The sequence below is a fragment of the Necator americanus genome, chromosome IV, assembly GCF_031761385.1.
Source record: "Necator americanus strain Aroian chromosome IV, whole genome shotgun sequence".
Classification (NCBI taxonomy): domain Eukaryota; kingdom Metazoa; phylum Nematoda; class Chromadorea; order Rhabditida; family Ancylostomatidae; genus Necator; species Necator americanus.
The window spans coordinates 21,559,818-21,582,651 of record NC_087374.1 but is presented as its reverse complement, the minus strand read 5'-3'; the positions used below and the strand labels follow the sequence as shown (position 1 = coordinate 21,582,651).

The window sequence follows — 22,834 nt, the reverse complement described above, 5'->3', positions numbered from 1 at the left end:
CGTTGGATATGGAGCACACCAAGATCGTTTAGGGAGCTGATGGAGCCGTTCTGCGCCGCTCTGGTCAGATCCTGGAGAGGTGGCGAGAGTACTACAATCACTTGTGTAACGAAGAGTTCTGTCATCCTCCCATCCCAACTGTTCCCAGCGTCGAGGGTTGGAACAGGACCCAGACGTTTGGCAAACTTCCGTGACCGTGCCTGTCTGGAAAGGAAAGGAGACATTGCTGACTGCACTTCGTACAGGCCTATACGGCTGCTCTGCCATACGATGAAGGTTTTTGAGCGTGTACCGGAAGCTCGTCTGAGGAAAATTGTCAGCGTTTCACTCAACCAGTGCGACTTTGTGAAGGACTGCAGCACTATAGATGCTATCCATGCTGCCCGTATCCTCCTGGAGAAACATCGAGAGAAGAACCGCAGTGTGCTTTTCTCGATCTCGAGTGGAAATGTCCATGAGGTCGCATAGAGTACCAGAAGAATATGTGCGGTGGACGAAACTGCTTTATGCGAAGTCTATCAGCGTTGTACGATGTGCTGTTGGAACAAGCAGGCCATTCCGTAGAAGTAGGGGTTCATCAGGGTTCATCCCTCTCACCCCTGCTGTTCATACTGTGCATGGACACGATAACGAAGGAAATCGAGAAACAGCATCCGGGGACTCTACTCTTTGCCGACGATGTCATGCTCGCGTCGGAGTCTCGAAATGATCTTCAGAAACAAATACAGTCTTGGAAGGAGCAATATGGATTGTGCCTCAACACATCAAAAACTGAGTACATGGAGGGCGGACCAAGGATAGAGGATGGTTCAATTCGTGTCGATAGCACCGAATTAAACAAGGTGAACTGTTTCAAATATCTTGATCCAAAGTGACTTACACAGGCGATATTGATCAAGAAGGTCGAGCGCGTGTTAATGCGGCATGAATGAAATGGAAAATGGCAACAGGCCTACTGTGCGACAAGAAAGTCCATGTTCGACTGAAGTCGAAGATCTACAGGACGGTTGTGCGTCCTGTTGCCCTTTGCGGATGCGAGTGCTGGCCGACGACGAAAGCCTTGGAAAGGGTGCTGCACGCTATGGAGATGCGGATGTTGAGGTGGACGACAGGTGTAACGTTAAAAGAGAAAGTATCCAACGACACTGAACGCTCCATCTTCGGCGTCGTCCCGATAACTGAGAAGATGAAGGAGGCGCGACTGAGATGGTTTGGTCACGTCTTGCGGCGAGAGGAAGATTCTGTTGCCAAAACCGCTCTAAAGCTCGACGTTTCAGTGGGAGGCCAAAGATTCGCTGGTTAGACCGTGTGAAGCTCGGTATGATAGATGCGCGTTTGTGTACGGCTGCAATGGATAGAACCGAATGGAAAAGAAGCAGAAAGGCGGACCCTGCAACAACGCGGGACAAGCGCTAGGAAGGAGAAGAAGTAGAAGTGTTGGTTGAAGTTGCAGGGGCGGAAAAAAACACTACGCCCGCCGAGACATTGCCAATCGTAAAACAACAATGGCTGGTGTCCCGACCACAGAGACGATTTCTACCCTGATCTCTTCGAGAGCAATGTCCACTTGCCTTCTCACCATCTGAGGAAAGACGGAAATGTCATTCCAGACGTTCTCCCGTACAGTCCGAAATACGACATGCTTTTATGACTGTAAGAAATCGTACAGCACTCGGTCCCGACAGAATTTCATAGTCGAGGATGTGAGGTGCATCCTCACTGTTAAAGCGTTCATGACCAATTTCGGAATGACTATCCTAGGTTTTATGGAAGAGTGTTTACATTTTGCCATTACGAATGTGGACTTATTGGTATTGGAGAGGTACGCACATGTTGACATGTCTCACTAGTGTCTGCAAAGATTGCCAAATTGAAGTCCTTAGAATGTGAAAGGAAGTTCCTCGGAATCACACGTCGGAATCCTGCAATATTCTGAAGAATGGACCATTGTTGTACAAGATGGGGTCGGAGGACGCCAACTTTTCTTTCCATAGGGCTTGTTGAAAGTGTTTTGCTCCAGTAAGGAGTGGAACCACCTAGCCGAGAAGATCATAAAAATCTGACGTGCGACTATCCTCTGGGTTACTAGAGGTGTAGGTGGGACGGGACAACTGATGCTGAGATAGTCTTTGTTTGCATCCCTTTCTATACCAAGCACCTTTTGAGTTGTTGATATGGAGCAGCCCTAGTATTCGATCTTCAAGCTGCGAGTGATTGGGAAGGAATTCTCGTAAAATTATTCCCGTGTTCATGGTACTAACGCCAGTGCGGTCGACCTGTAATTCTATACAGGTTCGGATACCTAAAGGAAAGTTTTTTTTTTCGAAACACTGTATAGCGATCGCAAGAAGATCTTCCTGGCCAGCTACCTTTTCGCTTACGATCTCGAACTCGTTAAAGAAATGGGGCGAACGTTAGACGTCGATGAAAAGACCATCGTCCAATGAACCCAGTAATTTTGTTGTGTACTTGTTGATTATTACAAATTAACGTAACGCAAATTGGACGACCTAACACAGAAGTCTAGGTCGATGAAAGTGCATCGTTCGTCACAAACACAAAGTAGGCCGCATCTTAACAGCAAGAACTGACTCGCTGAAGATATTCAGGATGAACACGGCTTGTTTTCGTGGGAGCTAGGGGTGATTGCTGCTCTGCTTATCTCAATGCCTTTACTTTGAAGTATGTGTTATTGGAAGGTGTTGTTGTGTAGTACCTTTACATGTTGTTTGTACCGATATGCAAAGGTGCAACACAACCGGATGAACCTAGGCTACACTCGCGAGACGGTCAACCACTGCGAACACCGTGGATCTGGTCACAGGAGTGTAAACGCAACTCAAAACTCGAAGGGACCTGGTTTCAATTGAAGGTTGAAATTTGCTCCTTTCAAAAACTGAAAGACGCATGGGACGATAATTTCTACGATGCCCTCTAGAAGTGGCACGATCATTTCAGTAGCAAAGATTTCCTCTACGAGCACTGTAAGGAGATCGCCGCGAAGTCTCTTTTGGGTTATGAAATATCTTGAGGAATTTCATAACCTAAAAGCTTTCATGAACTTCATGACATTTTTAAAAGTATTACAGAAAAATCACGATTGGAGAATAGAAGTAATTATGCTAACTAATGGAATTACTAGATCAACCGGGTGCGGGACAAGAGGTACCCGTGAAAACCGGCTGACCGCTTCTGTCCTCCCTCCAGCACCGCGCTCCTCCGCGTAATTACGGCTGCCGCTCCACCAGCTAGACGACCGCCTGAGATCACCTACACCCCCCCCCTCTATTGCTCTCTGATCAACGCCGCGACGAAGCGGTGGATAGTGCGAATTTTGAAGAGAGGGGAGCGAAAAACGAATTGTCGCAGCGAATTCTGATGTAAGGATATAGTAAACTAAGCGCATAATATTGGGACTAAAAGAGAAGAAGTAGATCCTTCTATCCAATGTAACTTTACATAAGTAAAAATTATCTCAAAAAGATGCTCCAGGGAAAGAAATAACATGCATATATTTCCATATATCTCATAATTTAATACATTTCATGCTCTTAGTGTTCTAAATTGGCAGTTCATAAGAATGTGTGTGTAACGATGCCGAATTCCTGTTCAACTTCAACTGCAGCAGCTATAATAACAGTAAATTTATGCGCTTTTTACCTTGTATTAATGTATACATTCCTTAAACGTCTTTCTAAATTTTACCTTTCAAAATTTCACTTTGATGTAATGTTTATATAGAGCGCATGTCAAATATTTCAATACTCGCTTGTATGTTTTATACAGTTTTATATAACAGAACTTTGTGTGGTTCTTCAAGCTTCCTTCAACAGCGTTTTATCGCTCTATTTCTATCTATTCTCTGCATAAAATCAATATGACAGGTTAGGTGTATTAGTGGTGAAGAGAGACCTTTGTATCTTCGAGATATACCTTTAGGTACAGTGTATGTCTGCGAAGCATTATTCGCGCCTGGTTAATCGTTGGATGCCACTTTTACCCAGCTAGATAAGCAAAAAGAAATCCTTAGAAAGCGAAGAAAAAAGTAAAGAAGATAGCATAACACCGATCAGTGGGACTTTTTTTGAAACATCACTTGCATTCCCAGAGACGAATGTTTTCCACCTAACAAGCCGAAACAGGATAATTTCATTTTCACTCGCATTTCTAAATGGCATATCACTTATACAAACCTATTTCATTATTTCCTTCCTTTATGTTAGCTTACAAGCACACTTTATGTAGACCTTCGAACAACATCTAATACCAGGTACTTTCCTTTCCATTCGATTTTAAAAGCGCATCATAAGAGCTGTAGGTGCGGCGAAAAAAAAGTCGTCGTAAGAGCGGTAGACGCGGCGAAATGGGAGGGGAGGGTGGCGTGGACGGGGCGTCTTGAAGACGTAGCACAAGAGGAGCAATCAGGCTACTGTAGCGATTATGACGGTATCAGGAGACGCGCGGTGCAATTAACGACGCTCATCAGCCTCCTGGATACGCGGCGGCACATAATACGGATACCTCTTGACCGTTCCCCAATCAAGCAATACTGTTTAAAGGCTTAAAAGGCAAGAAACCTTCTCAGACAGCCTTTTCTCATGCGACACGATTATCAACGAATACGTCCAGCGCGTCAGACAATTTAAAGGTAGCGTACCACCTAACTGTGGGTGTAACGATCTCTTCACGAATAGACGGTGTTAGGGTTGTAGTTCACGAGTAAAAACACGACTAAACTCATTTTCATTTCTCCTAATCATCCGGAAAAACCTTGAAACGGCCCTTGAAACGTCCTACGAAGCATCTAAGAAAAGTACCTACGAGTGAGCAGACAATTATTGGACTATTGACGCTGTCTCTAAACTGTAAATTGTCCTACAAGACGAGATGTTTGACAGATTTTGTAGTCTACGTCTCTTCTTTAACGCGTGCTTAAAAGCAACATACCACGAATCTGGGGTGGTACCGATTTTAGGTGGAGTATCCGTATATCCGGGGTCGTAGATTATGGAGATCAGGGTGGTTCCGCTCATCTTTCCCTGATTCACTGCAATGCTGTTTTGTATGATGCTTTCTATTGCAGCGCGCCTGCCTATCGAGGCAATTCGAATTAATTGACGAATCGCAGGGCGAAAGTGGCGCAAGGGGTGGAGCGTTGCAATAGATAACGTCGTACAAAACAGCATTCTGGAGGCGACAGCTGTTTGCAGTGATGCAGGGGGAAATGAGCGGAACTACCCCCGTCTCCATAATCTACGAACCCTTATACTCCGCCTGAAATCCGCACCACCTCAGTTTCGTGGTATGCAGCCTTTAAGAAGCAAGTTTCTTCCTTATCCCAGCAATAAGCTCGGCATTTTTAGCGTACCAATACTTTATGTTTGTGGAAAAAAACGGCTTTAAGTTTCATTCTTTTAACCTTGCAACGTAGGAGTAAACAATATTCTGTGCTAGAAAATCGCGTTCTAAAACTTCGGACACGATATCCTTTGATTTTGTGTAGTTACAACAGCGCCTTTGATGGCAATAGATAGGTGCTACTAATCCCATTGTGTAACCAACTCAAAAGTTGTCTGAAGGAAACTGGCTCATTTTGCCACCAGAACTTACAATGCGTTATTCAATACGTGAGGAAACTTTATTTCAAATAAGTTACTATTTCTAACGTAAAAGTTGGAGAAATTAATAACCCCCTGGTTCCACAGGAGGGGCTTCACTGGCAGGATATCCCGTGTCAACTGGTGCAGGGGTTTCTTCTGGAGCTGGTGCATACGAATCACCACCTGGAGCAGGAGTTACATTCTCATCTCCGTATTCGTTTGCTCTCTTCTTCCTGTAACCGCCTGGCTCTACGGGAGGGGCTTCACTGGCAGGATATCCCGTGTCAACTGGTGCAGGGGTTTCTTCTGGAGCTGGTGCATACGAATCACCACCTGGAGCAGGAGTCACTTTCTCATCTCCGTATTCGTTTGCTCTCTTCTTCCTGTAACCGCCTGGCTCTACTGGAGGGGCTTCACTGGCGGGGTATCCTGTGTCGACTGGTGCAGGGGTTTCTTCTGGAGCTGGTGCATACGAATCACCACCTGGAGCAGGAGTTACATTCTCATCTCCGTATTCGTTTGCTCTCTTCTTCCTGTAACCGCCTGGCTCTACGGGAGGGGCTTCACTGGCGGGGTATCCTGTGTCAACTGGTGCGGGTTTCTTCTGGAGCTGGTGCATAAGAATCACCACCTGGAGCAGGAGTTACATTCTCATCTCCGTATTCGTTTGCTCTCTTCTTCCTGTAACCGCCTGGCTCTACGGGAGGGGCTTCACTGGCGGGGTATCCCGTGTCAACTGGTGCAGGGGTTTCTTCTGGAGCTGGTGCATACGAATCACCACCTGGAGCAGGAGTTACATTCTCATCTCCGTATTCGTTTGCTCTCTTCTTCCTGTAACCGCCTGGCTCTACGGGAGGGGCTTCACTGGCAGGATATCCCGTGTCAACTGGTGCAGGGGTTTCTTCTGGAGCTGGTGCATACGAATCACCACCTGGAGCAGGAGTTACATTCTCATCTCCGTATTCGTTTGCTCTCTTCTTCCTGTAACCCCCTGGTTCTACAGGAGGGGCTTCACTGGCGGGGTATCCCGTGTCAACTGGTGCAGGGGTTTCTTCTGGAGCTGGTGCATACGAATCACCACCTGGAGCAGGAGTTACATTCTCATCTCCGTATTCGTTTGCTCTCTTCTTCCTGTAACCGCCTGGCTCTACGGGAGGGGCTTCACTGGCGGGGTATCCTGTGTCAACTGGTGCAGGGGTTTCTTCTGGAGCTGGTGCATAAGAATCACCACCTGGAGCAGGAGTTACATTCTCATCTCCGTATTCGTTTGCTCTCTTCTTCCTGTAACCCCCTGGTTCTACGGGAGGGGCTTCACTAGCGGGGTATCCTGTGTCAACTGGTGCAGGGGTTTCTTCTGGAGCTGGTGCATAAGAATCACCACCTGGAGCAGGAGTTACATTCTCATCTCCGTATTCGTTTGCTCTCTTCTTCCTGTAACCCCCTGGTTCTACAGGAGGGGCTTCACTAGCGGGGTATCCTGTGTCAACTGGTGCAGGGGTTTCTTCTGGAGCTGGTGCATAAGAATCACCACCTGGAGCAGGAGTTACATTCTCATCTCCGTATTCGTTTGCTCTCTTCTTCCTGTAACCGCCTGGCTCTACGGGAGGGGCTTCACTGGCGGGGTATCCTGTGTCGACTGGTGCAGGGGTTTCTTCTGGAGCTGGTGCATAAGAATCACCACCTGGAGCAGGAGTTACATTCTCATCTCCGTATTCGTTTGCTCTCTTCTTCCTGTAACCCCCTGGTTCTACAGGAGGGGCTTCACTAGCGGGGTATCCTGTGTCGACTGGTGCAGGGGTTTCTTCTGGAGCTGGTGCATAAGAATCACCACCTGGAGCAGGAGTTACATTCTCATCTCCGTATTCGTTTGCTCTCTTCTTCCTGTAACCCCCTGGTTCTACAGGAGGGGCTTCACTAGCGGGGTATCCTGTGTCAACTGGTGCAGGGGTTTCTTCTGGAGCTGGTGCATAAGAATCACCACCTGGAGCAGGAGTTACATTCTCATCTCCGTATTCGTTTGCTCTCTTCTTCCTGTAACCGCCTGGCTCTACGGGAGGGGCTTCACTGGCGGGGTATCCCGTGTCAACTGGTGCAGGGGTTTCTTCTGGAGCTGGTGCATAAGAATCACCACCTGGAGCAGGAGTTACATTCTCATCTCCGTATTCGTTTGCTCTCTTCTTCCTGTAACCCCCTGGTTCTACAGGAGGGGCTTCACTAGCGGGGTATCCTGTGTCAACTGGTGCAGGGGTTTCTTCTGGAGCTGGTGCATAAGAATCACCACCTGGAGCAGGAGTTACATTCTCATCTCCGTATTCGTTTGCTCTCTTCTTCCTGTAACCGCCTGGCTCTACGGGAGGGGCTTCACTGGCGGGGTATCCCGTGTCAACTGGTGCAGGGGTTTCTTCTGGAGCTGGTGCATAGAATCACCACCGCAGGTTACATTCTCATCTCCGTATTCGTTTGCTCTCTTCTTCCTGTAACCCCCTGGTTCTACAGGAGGGGCTTCACTAGCGGGGTATCCTGTGTCAACTGGTGCAGGGGTTTCTTCTGGAGCTGGTGCATAAGAATCACCACCTGGAGCAGGAGTTACATTCTCATCTCCGTATTCGTTTGCTCTCTTCTTCCTGTAACCGCCTGGCTCTACGGGAGGGGCTTCACTGGCGGGGTATCCTGTGTCGACTGGTGCAGGGGTTTCTTCTGGAGCTGGTGCATACGAATCACCACCTGGAGCAGGAGTTACATTCTCATCTCCGTATTCGTTTGCTCTCTTCTTCCTGTACCCGGCTGGTTCTACATTTGGTGCATCATTGTTCCCATATCCCTGATTTACAGGTTCGAGTGTTTCTTCTTGCGCAGGTCCGTAATTCTCATCAACGGGAGCAGGCGTTACGTTTTCGTCGCCGTATTCGTTAGCTCGCCTTCGCCGATATCCGGACGGCTCTACTTTAATATTTCCGGAATATCCGTTTTGAGAGACCTTATTAGTCTTCTGCTCTCCTGCTCCATATCCCGTAACCTTTCCATACTTTGGTACGTATGGCTCGTCCACGTAGTTACCGTTGGGAACTACTGGTTCGTCAACGTACGGTTTCGCAGTAGTTTCTTCACCAGCCGCAGTTGTAACTTCAGCTTCAGCAGTTGTTTCTTCACCAGCAGCAGTAGTTTCAGCTCCTGCTTCAGTTGTTTCTTCTCCGGCAGCTGTAGTCTCCTCACCCGCAGCTGTGGTTTCCTCTGCTGCAACTGTGGTTTCTTCGGCGGCAGCAGTGGTTTCTCCAGCAGCAGCCGTTGTTTCCCCAGCCGCAGCTGTAGTTTCTTCAGCAACAGCAGTGGTTTCCCCTGCTGCAGCTGTGGTTTCTTCAGCCGCAGCGGTGGTTTCCCCTGCTGCAGCTGTGGTTTCTTCAGCCGCAGCGGTGGTTTCTCCTGCTGCAGCTGTGGTTTCTTCAGCCGCAGCAGTGGTTTCGCCTGCTGCAGCTGTGGTTTCTTCAGCCGCAGCGGTGGTTTCCCCTGCTGCAGCTGTGGTCTCTCCGGCAGCAGCAGTTGTCTCGCCTTCTGCGGCTGTAGTCTCCGCCATTGGTGTCGTTGAGTCACCGATTTCGACGGTGACCGCATCAGCCTGGCGTTTGTACACTGGAATATTGAGCTGATTAGATGAAGCAGAACGAATGAGTTAGGAAATGTTTGTTTGACTGAAAATTGACTAGAATCATGCATGATATCACATTTATCCCTTAGTCGCTGATAAAGCTACATCCTACGCATCATTATTTGAAGCAAAGGAATGTTCGGAAACCCAGGTGAAATGAGAAAAAGAATGATACATGTATAGTTGCTTGTCCACACTTAAAGGCATCACCCCACGAATCTGGAGTGGTACGGATTTCCGGTGGAGTATTCGTATACGGGATCGTAGATTATTGAGAGAAGAGTGATTCCGTCCATTTCTTCCTAACTGCCGTAGAAAACGGCCCGGAAGATACGGCTTCGAGCGTCCCGGCGCACTATTTTCCACAAGGAGTTTGATTGTAGTGCGCCAGTCCTGTGCGGCGCCGCATCTTCCGGGCCGTTTTTTACGGCAATTAGGAAGAAATGGACGGAATCACACCCCTCTCCATAATGTACTATCCCGTGTAGAAATACTCCACCTGAAATCCGCACCACCTCAGATTCGTGGTATGCTGCCTTTAAAGGCATCACCCCACGAATCTGAGGTGGTGCAGATTTCAGGTGGAGTATTCGTATACAGGATGGGAGACTACGGAGAAGAGGGTGATTCCGTCCATTTCTTCCTAATTATCGTAAAAAACGGCCCGGAAGATACGGCTTCATTCGATTTGGCGCACCATTTTGTACAAGAGGTTCGATTGGAGCGCGTCAGTCTTGTGCGGCGCCGCATCTTTCGGGCCGTTTTTTACGGCAATTAGCAAAAAATGGACGGAATCACCTCCCTCTCCGTAGTCTCCCATCCCGTATACGAATACTCCAACTGAAATCTGCACCACCTCAGATTCGTGGGGTGATGCCTTTAACCGTATTGCTCCCATGGTGGCATTTTGCCTGCGGCATTTTTTTTTGTACTGTGGGTGTTACAATGTTCTATGCGGTCCAAGTGTTTCTTTTTTAAAGACAGCATGTTTGCGAGACTTCTCTCTGTTTTGTTCTTTTCACGTTTCAGTGATTTTGTTCCGAACGTAGCACGTTAACAGTTCACGAAATTTTCGAATGTTGAAATGTACTTTGTATTAGTCATATAGCAACAATATAGTTACATTATGTAATATTCATAAAGCATAACAACATAAACGTAATAGGCAGCACAATGCTCAAACTTTGCCAAGGATACAAAATGGATGAGCACTGGTGGTAACGGTAGCAACTTATGTAATACCTAACACAACTATGAAGGAGTAGAAGTAACCAATCATAACTTATCATTTGAGAATAATGTACTCTTTCTAAAAGAGCATACAAAACAAAGGATCTGTGCAATAAAGTAACTTACAATGTCGTGATTGCACTAGATGTATGCAAAGAGCCAGGATCGCCCATCTTAAAAATCGCATGACGGTGCGCGAATCGCGATGGGTCCGTGAGCCGTGACATTCTTAGTATATTCTGCTTTTATATGCATCTACGACTAACTGTTGGTTTCTTGAGAAACTGGTATATCGAGCGCGCCTAACATAATACTAAAGCAAACTGATTACTGGTTTAGTTGGTGTCGCTCCAAAACGCACAGCTTTGTAGAGGATCTCTAACTTCGATGATTGATTGCATCTTTGCGTCTGTCTATGATCGCCGTTATGGCCGTCTTATCCTCAAGTTGTGCAGCCACCCAGGAATCCAATGGGAGAAAAGTACGAAACGAGGTTTGCCTAAAAGAACGAACTTATTCCAAGCTTCTTTCTACGTTTATTTTCTGGGTTTTTCTGTTTTCTTTTTCTTTTCTTTTGCAGATTGCAATCTAGTCGCTAGGTAACAATGAACACCTTGCCCATTCCTGCATGAATTGACAAGCAGTGGTTTTTCTATCCATCTGATCTTTCACGACCACTTTCGTGTTTTCAGGTCCATGATCTGTCATGCATGGTGCTGTGGCATATTAATACGCTAGCGAACACGGATGCTTTGTTTTGTACCTTATAAAACTGTCCAAATTTCGATTTCTCTTTTTCCTTGACTATTCCTTATGTGAAGTGCCAATTTTGGCGCGTTCTCCATGGGTATACTTTTCGGGTAAAGTGTAGTTGGGAAGAGGAGCACTCAACCGCGCTCTTATTTCTGGAACCTCTATATTCGTTTCTTCTCTTACTGGGCTTAGCTTACATGTCATAGATCCTTTGAAACTAATGCTCTGGTTTTGGACCCATAACTGATTTAGTTGATCACTTCCAGAAATAGGATCGCGGCTGAGTTCTACGCCTTCCCCAAATACATTTTATCTTACTTTTTCACAATATTTTTGGTCTCAAATGTGTACTGCGTATATTTTTCCCCCCACAGAATCCTTCTAGTCTTTATGTAATACGAGGATATTTCTTGCGTTAATTGCGAATTATTACTAATTTTAATTATTTTTATCAGGGCTCTCACTGTGTGTACTTTTTTTAAATTGTTTTTACCATTAATTGTTGTTGCGCACGTGTTCGTGCTAATTTGCGAGTAGTCTCATCCTCGCCACTTCATACAAAAACTTTCTTGCATTATGTGAATGCACTCACCTCTTCTCTGACATACAATTTCAAGTTTAGACGTATAAAGGAAGAGGAATATCTGTCTGAAAGATGCTAGATCGATCTACAAGTCCACACTCTAGTATATGCCATTTCGTGTGCTTAGCTGAGTTGAGCACATTAGGTAATCTAGGGTACTTGCATTTAATGTTTCTTGGTTGTTTTAAAGTTACCATCCAAGTTTCCTTTTCCTAACAATAAATTGAAGCTTTGCGGTAGATGTCTTTCTCCACATATTTTGATGAATATAGCTCAGAGCGCCGTGCTTATCAGATTCTTCTGGACCAACGATTCTTTTGACGAATCCATGCACCTACTCTCCCACAGTTAGCAATACTTGCTTCTTGGAGGCAAATAGGAAACATGTTTAAAGAGCGTCGACTTCTAATCACTTGGCGTTAGTATTCATAAAACGTTATTTTCTCTGTTTGATTGCGTGTTCAGGACGTAGTACGTTCTATAGAACATATTAAACATATTTACATATTTATTTATAACATATTATTGACAAAGGAAGAATATCATCAGTTCGAAACAATCATGTTTCTTGCTCCTGTGCCAGACATATTTATTATATATGTTTATATTTATATATGCTCTGTTGTATCCATTTTAGATTAGTTTTTTTGTAACTTTAGGTCAGGAATTAATTTAAAGAAAGAGTTGCTGCGAACTGCTGATTGCATAAGTTGGTCGCCTTCTCTTCTTGCCACTCTCGTGATTCTGCAAGAATTAAGAGGAAAAACAATTACGACTTCTCAGTTTTGAATTTTTTAACTTTTCATTTGCTACGTGTGAAAGTGCGAGTTTTGTCAGTTTATTAGAGAGAGGGTTTGTCAGACGAATACGTCAGGAATGGATATGTTAGACGTATCCATGTGTCAATGTGTAACATATCCATTCTGTTTATTCTTAACCTACTCGTATTCAGATGCGTACGGTCACCCGGCTTTCGGCGATCCTTTGTGTGTCGTTTGGAGTTGTCTTATGACTACAACAGGTCCGAGTTTCATCGCAAGATCAAAACAAGTTTTTGCTGTTTCATAGGAAAGATATGGCAATGGGAGTAGGTGTGGAATGTGAAGTGGCGTCCTCTCAACAAATTTATCCCATATCTCTAGTCAGTGGGCTGGGAGAATTACAGTGCGTCTTGCTGCTGCTACAGTCTCCGCCGACGTTCCAATTATACTGGGACGATCCCCGAGCAGCTGCACTCAGATCAGCTGGCGTTTGGTAGTGTCTGTCGCTTCGCGCTAACGAACAGCAGCACGGAGAGAGAGTCGCAGTAACTTTCACCTCAGAAGTTATCGTTGGAGAGAATCAAAACTTATAAGGAATTCCCACTATCTTTTCTTCAGGAAGCGATGACAAAGAAGCACTGTTTCATAAAGAAGGCTATAACACACAGCTAGCGTTCGATTGCTTTGTATTTAAATCTAAACGTTTTTGGTTCTGCTACTGACTGTATGCTACAGATGTAAAATTTCGCAAAACATTACGAATTCTTCCAGTGAGAAGTGATTTTTTCTTCATGTGAACCATAGAAGATTCCTAGAGATTTCGTCCCAAAAATACATTTGTGGAGGTGAACAAAGAAGTTGTAAGGGATATCTTGATCCCTTGTTGTTAATAACAAGGATACGGTGCTGTAGGTTTCTTGGAAAGGTGAATGCCAGACACTTTTTCTTACCTCTCTAAGTCAATCTGGGGCGGATCTAGTGTAGCGGTTAGAGGTTTCGCTTACTGCAGGATCGATCGGAGGTACGGATCCGTCCTAGTGCTCCCCAACCCTTCATCCCTTGGGGGTCGAGAAATTGGTACCGGACTTGTCTGGGAGGATAAAAACACTGACTTGACAGATCGGCTCGTCCCGGAAATCATTGCATAGGCCAGTTACTCGTTCGTAAACCCCGAACGATTCTGAATAGAAGTGAACGTGGGGCGCATCCTAAGCGGATTGATTAACGCCAGAAACTTTATCCTTTTATCCTAACTCAGTCTATTAGTACACTTGTGGTCCACTTCGTCTACTAGACTTTTCGTCCGCAACGATGCACTTGCAAATGCGGCCCAAATATGACGAAACGACGCCATGAGGTCTCAGAATGCAACTACAGTCTCAGAACTTGTTAATGCCCAAATGCCCTCATGCTTTTACGTGTTTTAAAGCCTAGGTTTGAAGAGTTGTGTTTTAAAGCCGATGTTCATTACGAAATTTGCTTGTAGTCTCGCACTCCTTCGGCTGACAAAAGCCACAAATCATTCCGACGCATTTCTCACAAGCTACCCATAAATCACTTCATTTGCTCGCTCGCCTACTCCTCGATGACTTGGTGATAACGTGAAAGGAGAGGTGGTGGTGTTCCAAGTTGCTTATAGATTGAAGAATACGCGTAAATCTTTGTGGTACGCAGGAATTCGGGTATATTTGATCCATCTGCTACATGCTCGCATCTTGACAATCGCTTATGGTGTTTTCTTTTCCAAGAATAGGAAGTGGTATGCTCTTGCAAAATTTGAGCCTCTCCCTGCTTAAATCTGCCCAACCTAGATATGTAAGGATTAAAGTAGCTATGTTTTGTTCATTCAAACCCCCTAGTAAGAATCCCGATTTTCGCGCACTAACCTCTCAATTCCCGTTCCTTCCAACTGGTTTGTGTCGTGTGTAATCAAGCGCGAGGAATAAAAGCAAGATAAGGAAATAGAATAAATTGGTGATTAGAATGCGCAAGGTGGGGTTGTTTATCCAAGACTGAAATCCCAGTTTTTATATATATATATGTATATGTATATATATATATATATATATATATATATATATATATATATATATATATATATATATATATATATATACATATATATATATATATGTATATGTATATATAAGTATGTATATAAACTTAGATGCATTTTGATTGTTGTCGGAGGCTTTATTTCTTTTTTATGGAGAGCATTGCTTTTTTGAGCGCATCGACACCTCTCGATTCCCGTTCTTTCTTTTTAAGCTTCAGATGAGCGAAATTAGATGTCATACTACCAATTTACTTTTAACTCTGAAACTACGTAGTAAAAGCAGATACAGGAGACGCACAATATTTTTACTGATGCATACTACTGATTACGATGCATCGCAGTTTGCCGGTTGGAAAGCTATCATATTGAAATTGGCGCAGCATCATTTTACAGTACACTTCTTACCTTTTTCCTTAGTAGTCTAGCTTTTCTTGACTGATGTCGCTTCCAGTGAACTGTCGATTCTGACCCACCTTGTTTGAGACTACAGTTTTGAAGTGAAGAAATTCATAAGTAATCAGGAAAAAGTTCATTATAGATTCAAAAGTGTGTCTGCGGCATCTGCGGACGTCATAAGAGAAAACAGAAATTCAGGAATTTTACGAGTTGCATCGGTTCCAACTTTGGCCTGACGAAAACAACATGAAAGTACGAAACCCGATTTCTCGTGGACGTTATGGAACCGATCACAAAACCGATACCTCGTAAAGGTACGAGTAATCTATTACATCTTGGCGAGACCGCTTTTTGCGATGTTACTAGCGCTTTCCTAGCAGGTTTGTACAAAATTCGTTCACGAAATCTATTCTTGCGCACTCATCTATCAAAATCGCAATGACGAATGTCTTGTCGTCGTTGCTCAGATTGCCAGCCTCGTTACTCGTGAGGAAATGTGCCCGTCTCAAACGCAAATAAAAGCGCTTGTATTATGGTAAGATCGTCACGCCACTTTTTGGTTTTCCTACTTTTTCATGTATGGGATCGCATATAAAAGTTGATGTCACTGCGGAACACTCCAATCACTCACTCTCTGGCGCTCATGTTCGTTCGCATTGTGGGGTTGCTCTTACTCCTAAGTGTCTTTGAGGCCCGACATCTTGGTAAGCTTTTGTTTTTATCTCCTGGTTTCGATGTTTACTTACTGTGGTGTTGTATATGTAAGTGGTGAGCTCTGCAGAGGTTGTGGCTGTTAGTGTAGTGTTAGTGTTACTTATCTCCCCTGTGTTTCATGGTAGTTGTCAAGAACGAAGAACCCTTCACGGTGACTCTCCTCACCAGAGCGAGACCGTGGTTTCAGTACAGAACTATGTGGCACAGTAAACCTGCAATGGATTACAACTATATCAGTAATCAGTGTAGGAAGTTTTTCAATCGTGTGAACTTTTGTTGTGGACTCATTGTTGTTTGGAAGCTCGGAGCGATCAAGATCGGATGGTTATCTAGTGTTGAGAACATTTGACGTACAGTTCCCATCTCTCCAGCCTAGGCTGTTCGTTTCTTTGGTGTTTTCGCCATGATCAACACATATCGAGCACTATTTGACCTCTTGCGTTATCCGTTAGTGAATTCACAGGTAAATCCTCCGTCAACTCTGAAATGCGGATCTGAAATTTATCGCACTGCTTTGTAGCTGATTCGTTCAACTGTAAGCTTTTTCATGAGGGTTTTGCATGAGTCTGAAAATTTCAAGGGGTTGAGCAGCAGCACTTTTTCAGCACTTCAGCTGTGCTGTGGTTGGTAAGTGCAGATAACCTTGAGTGGCAAAGTTGAAAGAATACGGTTATGAACAATTCGATAGTCCATTTGAAAGCGATCATTTTTGAAAAATTCAGCATAATATTAATCCTTGATAATTCAGCATAATATTAATCCTTGTTACTCCATTCTATGGATGTGTTCGCAATCTTCTTTTTAGTCTGAAAAAATTGATATTCAAACGATTCTTTTGATTTTATGGCTTCGACTTGATTGAATCAGATAGTTTTGTTGTCAAGAAAATGTGGCTTTTAAGCGAAGTCCAAACATGAAATCTGCTCTTCTTGTCGATTGAAAGCTTCAACAAATAGCAGCGTACGGCCACTCTCAAGACTAATTTTGCAAGTTTTTTAGACATCTCCAGCGCCAGCGTGAAAGAATGTGTAGTTGTCACTAAGTGTAATGCATCCGCACACTTATTCAGCTCACTAATTACTGGAACGTTTACGAATATCTTTTTGAGTTATTCTTGCAGCTTTACAAAGTTTTAAAGCAGCAGAAGTTAAGCCTGGCGTTTCGAGCGCGATTGGAAGAAAGCCGGAACTTGATCTATACTTGATCGGTGCTTGATCTAGTTGGTTAATTAATTTGCGCCTTTCCGAGTCAATCAACACGTGGGTTCGCAATGAAAGGTGGTCAACAAGGCCAATTGTTCGCAGGACGTTATAAAAGCAAAATTCATTGTTGTCGCACGGACGCGAATATCAAGTATTACCAAATGCGTGTTCATTTGCCATATCCTCGTGTAGAGTTTTCAAGAACTCGTTTTTTGAATCACATTTAAAGATGAATTTATTCTTCAGTTATAAGACGCGGCAGCAATGCCTATGGAGATGAAATGGTAGTGCCTTCTGGTGGTGTTGGTACTGGTGCCATCCAGGCTCCTGCACCCGAACAACCCGCTGCAGTCGTCGTTCAGCCACCGCCATCAGTGGAGGCCAAAGTCGTAGAAAGCGGATATCGTGCGTAGAAGAAGAAACAATTTGGAATCCGAGTGGCCATGGATTAATAATGATTGAATGTGCACGTTATGGATGATACTTGTGTATTGTGAGATAAATCACAGGCGGATAGTTTGTGGATGTGCAAAAACCCAGGGAGATGCGTATACACGGCGACGCACTCACTTGTCCGTAAGGATGTGATGCTTGTTCAATTGGGGAAAGTGAGAGAAGTATAGCAGGGCCAAAACGACATCAGCACAGTGGAGTTGCGTACGCGGATGGGCTCGAAGCGGTGCTGCAGAGCGTAGCAGTAGGGATTTAGTGGGACCTTACTGGCGTCATTTCTCGTTGTAGTTCGCAACGGTCCCATTCCAAACTCTCTCTCCACCGTGCAGCCGCTTACGCAACCGCACCGGGTATCATGTCGTTTTCACTTTGCTACATGTATAGCACAGTAAGACAAGACGACCTGAAGCGCAAAATGTAGCATCGGTATAGGCTGCGACGATCGAAGCGGGGCTCTCGCCTACCACGACCAGAACGCTGAAATGAGTAAGAGTCCTATCTCGATCGCAGCCACTTACGCGGCAGCCGTCCAGGACCAGTGTGAAGGAATGTATAGTTGGAATTCTGACCTGGATAGATCAAGCAGAAAAAGAGCAGCAGTCGCGGCATAAGCTAAGCAGCCCCTCGGATGATACATACTTGTCGCAATAAATCGTGATCTTCCAAAGCACTCTTCAAGTTTCGCTTTTTGACGGCTAACGCTGAGAGTAGCTGGCTTCTTTGCAAGTCTTCTGTGTGATGTGTAAATGTGCGATGATTGTGAGCTTAACCTTTTTTGTAGGCCATTAGTATACCATGTGTAGTCATACAAAAACGTACAGTGTACAATGGTATATAGTACAATTCTTATGGATACTACATGAGTCAAGAACTGCTTAGTTAATGAACGAAGAAATGAGCATAAACGTTAAAGTCTAGAAAATAAAGAAAAGCGGAAGTAAGTTCTCTGGAAGCTCTTTCGATTTTGTTTCATTGAGAGAGGTTACGGAAGAGAAGAAGTATGTGGTGCATTAGGTGCTACCGAACCCTGTTTGCGCAAACATTCACGCATTTGTAGAGCCCAAATTAGCTCCTTTTGTTGACGTTATAGTGTACATCTTTGTTGCCGAGAAATAATCCAATGAATGCTACCCATATCGTATGAACCGGTCGTGCGTATATCTATGCAGCCGGTGGTCTTTTTGTGGTTGTGGTGTTTTTCGGAGTGCTACCGAGTGACCGCTGTGTACATAAGGACAACCGCTGAGTGCTCAACCACGCTTCCATTCGAAGTTCAGCGTACAGACGCTGTCTTTCCATCTCACTTCTTCAGATTCACGAAGTCACCTTCCGTTATGCGGTCCATCTCAATCACTCTTTTTGCAGTTGCTGCCTATACAGTAGTAACAGCTTTTGATTTGAAACACTGTAAGTTAGAGTCAATTTTCTAAGAATAGCAGCTAGTGTTTGTTTTTCGCCACCCGTTAAATACCACTGATTTTTGAAGCTTCACCCAAGGCTGTGGGACCTTGCATCCTGAATCGTTGCCCACGAGGATTCCTGTGCTCTGATGCAGAATGTGTCCCCAATGAGAGTGAAAGTGAGTTCTTTAACCTTATGAAATCTCTGGTTTGAGAAAGTGCAATCCTGGAAATTAGTGAGGATGAACACCGAAACAAAATTTGAAAGTGAAGGTGAATAAGGCATTGCAAAAATTTTCTCCTATGCATCCTTCTCGCATTTTTCCAAATTTGGAATCACTAAAATTGTCAGCAACAGCCAATTTGATGGTGACAAATTTAACTATGATAATTACTGCGTGTACGCCGATTCCAGCGGTAGTTTTCGTCATATACAGTCTTGATAGGAATTTTTGTCCACTCGGCCACAGTCAGTTTGACCCTCGCATCCGTTTCCGCCTATCGATAGTGTAAAGATAAGACAGCAGTTAGATTCTGCTTAGAATGTGTTGCAGTGGTAGTCCGAAGATCGGCAGAACCGAAATTCTGGAGAAGATTTCACCTATGATACCTGGTAAATGCTTGAGAGATCAAGAGGTAACTGTCGGAGCACAGATTTCCAACAAGACATTTGCTTGATTATTCAATATCACCTGAGTTACGCTTAAGAAACGACTAGGCTTTTCCATATCAACATCACAAACGTGATATAGAAAAATCAAAGAAGTTCGTAGTATACTATATATTATACAAGTATATATTTCTAGTGAATATTACCTTAAAATAGAAGACAAGCTGTAAAATCGTCAACTAATTTATACAGGAATCAGCGTGACAGAAAAAAAAAAAGATCTGCGTCTCCTCGAAAGTGCTCGAATAAATCCAAAACATCAAGGTAGCTGCAAATGTCACAACCTAATAGTTACATTTTTGTGATTTCTATACAGTTCCCCTAGTAGGGAAGCTATAATGATGGCGTAGGCCAAAGGAGGAAAAAACAGCAATCCACTTTCCTGCGTCGGAGTCGTGTTCGCTGAGTCCTGCACAAAGGGAACTTTCTCGAAGACTGAGTTCAACGACCTCTTTCCTCAGCAACGTTTTTTGCGTGTAATTGCGAATAATTATCAGCTGTTTGCTAGTGTGTAAACAATTAGTTCTTAGGTAGGATTGAACCAGGGCTCTCAGATTTCACACCACAACATCGTGGTTGTGACCACGCTTGAGGCATGCAGATATCCAAATTATTGTCCAAAGATTTCCATATAGAGAGTATTTTGGTTGTGAGCATAACTGTCAAGTAAAAACGTTGTTTAGTCGAGACACTTGGACCATGCGTGAACAGTTTGTGCCCAAAGACATATCAGTGCAATGATAACACCTGTATACGACCTAAACGTGAGTTTAAATTTTTGCTTTTGTTAGAATGAGATATTTTTGCGTGTAGCTGCAAAGTCCTAAAACTATGGGAACGTTCCATACGTGTCGACTGATAGGTTGGCTTCTTTATAACTTTTTCAAACCAATGTTGGCATCTATGTACATGATCAGATGAAAAGCAGTGGTTTGTCTATTTCATAATTTTGATCTCGGATAAAGTTATTCGTGTATGTGCATCCAATTTGTATGAGTACTGTTATAGCTGTGCAAAAACGACGTGAAACACAGACGATTACGTAACCGACTGCGCTCGTAGAGCGTAGCGGTTGGAATCGTGTAAGGATCCTCGCTACCGACGGTCCCACCTCGATTCCAGCCGCTTTCTCCACCGCACCGCTGTTGGAACGCAGCCTTGCGCAGCTGTCCCTGCTTCACGTCGTCGTTTTGACCTAACTGTATTTGTAGTCGTACTAGAAAGAGATTTACTAAAGATTTCGATTATCTCATGAGAAAAAAGCCAACGAAACTGCGACAATAGAAATTTCAGTCATTGATTAGAGGGTATTGAGGAAGTATTTATTGATTATGTGGAAAAAAATGCAAAAATTTGAATTGTAGCGAAAAGCATCGCATTCCCAAGCCAGGGGAAAAATCACTGCTCCATTAAATCTTGGCCTGTGGTCCTCGATTTGTGGAAGAAAGAGGAGCCTTCGAACTAGACGCAATAAATAATATTGTTGGATTCATTGTAGCTAAACTCGTTGCAGCCAAAGTGCGTGCCGACGCCGATCCAATTGGTCCGTGTGTCAACGATCAATGTCCGGACTATCACGTTTGTGTCGTCGGCGAATACAAGTGCTATCCAATGGAATAACTTCACATATATGAGAAACCACCTTCTTTTACATAATGCAGCTGAAAATAGTAATTTATTCCATGTTATGGTGCCCTCAAATAAATACTTCAAATACGAAGACTACTTGAAACACGTCGATATTAGTCGCACGGAGAGATATTTTTGTAATGTATGAGGAATTCTCAGCGAAGAAAAAGAGAGTAAAATCGCTAACTTAAACAAATGAACTTCTTATTGAGGAATTCTCACAACATTTCCCAGTTAAAGGCATCACCCCACGAATCTGAGGTGGTGCAGATTTCAAGTGGAGTATTCGTATACGAGATGGGAGACTACGGAGAGGGAGGTGATTCCGTCCATTTCTTTCTAATTGCCGTAAAAAACGGCCCGGAAGATGCGGCGCCGCACAAGACTGGCGCGCTCCAATCGAACCTCTTGTACAAAATGGTGCGCCAAAACGAATGAAGCTGTATCTTCCGGGCCGTTTTTTACGGCAATTAGCAAGAAATGGACGGAATCACCTCTCTCTCCGTAGTCTCCCATCCTGTATACGAATACTCCACCTGAAATCGGTACCACCTCAGATTCGTGGGGTGATGCCTTTAAGGAGAGAACGGAAGTTCGAGACATCTGTTGATTACGAAAATATCAGCAGAATGGTAAATGACTAACATTCGGAAAATCTATCACCTAAATGTGAATTGGTGGCAGATTTATTCGCCACTTGTTACTGGATAACTCATTCATGAACAACATTTCCAAAACTTCAATTTTTTCTGAGCCGCTAATATCGAAAAGGTGCGGATCCTTATTGTGAGGAGCTTATTTCAACAAAGAAGTGGACCGACTCAGCAAATTTGAGCTTGCTGTTTATCAATCATGAGATTCTGAGACTCTAGTGGTTTCATCACAGCCAGTTCCAACGGCGGGATTCGAACCCCTAAATAGGCGGACGACAGCTGCGCTACTGCGCACTGCGCTATAAATGCCCGGCGTGTGGTCGCAGGTTCTCCTTTGAGTAGCTAGAAAGAGATATTGCCAAAACATGAACCCATATATTAACAAATGTGCGATACCGACAGATTGAGCTCAATGAAGTGCGACGTTGACAACTTTCTGCGACCGTCTTTTTTAAAGGCATCACTTCACGAATCTGAGGTGGTACGGATTTCAGGTGGAGTATTCGCATACGGGATCGTAGATTAAGGAGAGGGGTGATTCCGTCCATTTCTTACTAATTGCCGTAAAAAACAGCCAGGAAGATACGGCTTCGAGTGTTCCCGGCGCCCTATTTTCTACAACGAGTTTGATTGTAGCGCGCCAACCGTGTGCAGAGGCCGCATCTTCCGGGCCGTTTTTTTACGCCAATTAGCAAGAAATGGACGGAATCACCCACATCTCCATAATCTACGACGCCGTATACGAATGCTTCACCTGAAATCCGTACCACCTCCGAATCGTGAGGTGATGCCTTTAAACTATACATACTGAAAAAGGCATTGAGAGATCGTTAAATGTTCGAAGAAGCAAGAAATGAACGTCGATTTTCTAATATCTTCTCAGTTCTGTTCTCAAGAATCTCAACCATAGACCATTCAAGAAATGAGGAATGAGAAAAACCTCCTATTTCTTAAACCTCCAAACATTCTAGGTATATCGAGTGATATGTGCATGTTATGATATGTTTGAAATACGAATTTGTTTACATCCTGAAACGCCGGAAAACTCTTGATTTCAAGAAAAAAAAAGAGTGAGTGTCGTCATTTCCTAT

At 44.2% G+C, this 22,834-nt stretch overlaps 5 protein-coding genes across 10 annotated transcripts; 4 read left to right on the top strand and 1 right to left on the bottom strand.

Moving 5' to 3' along the window:
• Window positions 1–39: 39 nt before the first annotated feature.
• Window positions 40–468, top strand: RB195_002234 (uncharacterized protein; the record flags this gene model as incomplete). The annotated part of the gene is made up of 1 exon (XM_064199400.1): window positions 40–468. The coding sequence occupies one exon, from the start codon at window positions 40–42 to the stop codon at window positions 466–468; it is 429 nt and encodes a 142-aa protein (XP_064055281.1).
• A 14-nt stretch (window positions 469–482) lies between these two features.
• RB195_002233 (uncharacterized protein) lies at window positions 483–875 on the top strand (the record flags this gene model as incomplete). Of its 2 annotated transcripts, none has more annotated exons than XM_064199399.1 (1): window positions 483–875. In XM_064199399.1, one exon carries the CDS (start codon window positions 483–485, stop codon window positions 873–875), a length of 393 nt encoding a protein of 130 aa, XP_064055279.1. The 2 variants fall into 2 exon arrangements, with proteins under 2 accessions (XP_064055279.1, XP_064055280.1); XM_064199398.1 differs by having other exon boundaries at window positions 507–875.
• Window positions 876–940: 65 nt separating this feature from the next.
• Window positions 941–1,303, top strand: RB195_002232 (uncharacterized protein; the record flags this gene model as incomplete). The annotated part of the gene is made up of 1 exon (XM_064199397.1): window positions 941–1,303. The coding sequence occupies one exon, from the start codon at window positions 941–943 to the stop codon at window positions 1,301–1,303; it is 363 nt and encodes a 120-aa protein (XP_064055278.1).
• A 4,379-nt stretch (window positions 1,304–5,682) lies between these two features.
• Window positions 5,683–10,141, bottom strand: RB195_002231 (uncharacterized protein; the record flags this gene model as incomplete). Of its 2 annotated transcripts, none has more annotated exons than XM_064199396.1 (4): window positions 5,683–6,179; window positions 6,232–8,004; window positions 8,082–9,227; window positions 10,042–10,141. In XM_064199396.1, the coding sequence occupies 4 exons, from the start codon at window positions 10,139–10,141 to the stop codon at window positions 5,683–5,685; spliced, it is 3,516 nt and encodes a 1,171-aa protein (XP_064055276.1). The 2 variants fall into 2 exon arrangements, with proteins under 2 accessions (XP_064055276.1, XP_064055277.1); XM_064199395.1 differs by having other exon boundaries at window positions 10,042–10,063.
• A 5,524-nt stretch (window positions 10,142–15,665) lies between these two features.
• RB195_002230 (uncharacterized protein) lies at window positions 15,666–21,081 on the top strand (the record flags this gene model as incomplete). Of its 4 annotated transcripts, XM_064199394.1 has the most annotated exons (7): window positions 15,666–15,726; window positions 17,185–17,343; window positions 18,757–18,798; window positions 18,878–18,970; window positions 19,654–19,725; window positions 20,145–20,225; window positions 20,975–21,081. In XM_064199394.1, 7 exons carry the CDS (start codon window positions 15,666–15,668, stop codon window positions 21,079–21,081), a joined length of 615 nt encoding a protein of 204 aa, XP_064055273.1. The 4 variants fall into 4 exon arrangements, with proteins under 4 accessions (XP_064055273.1, XP_064055272.1, XP_064055275.1 ...); XM_064199393.1 differs by lacking the exon at window positions 19,654–19,725; XM_064199391.1 differs by lacking the exons at window positions 15,666–15,726; window positions 17,185–17,343; window positions 19,654–19,725 and having other exon boundaries at window positions 18,726–18,798.
• Between the last annotated feature and the right edge of the window lie 1,753 nt (window positions 21,082–22,834).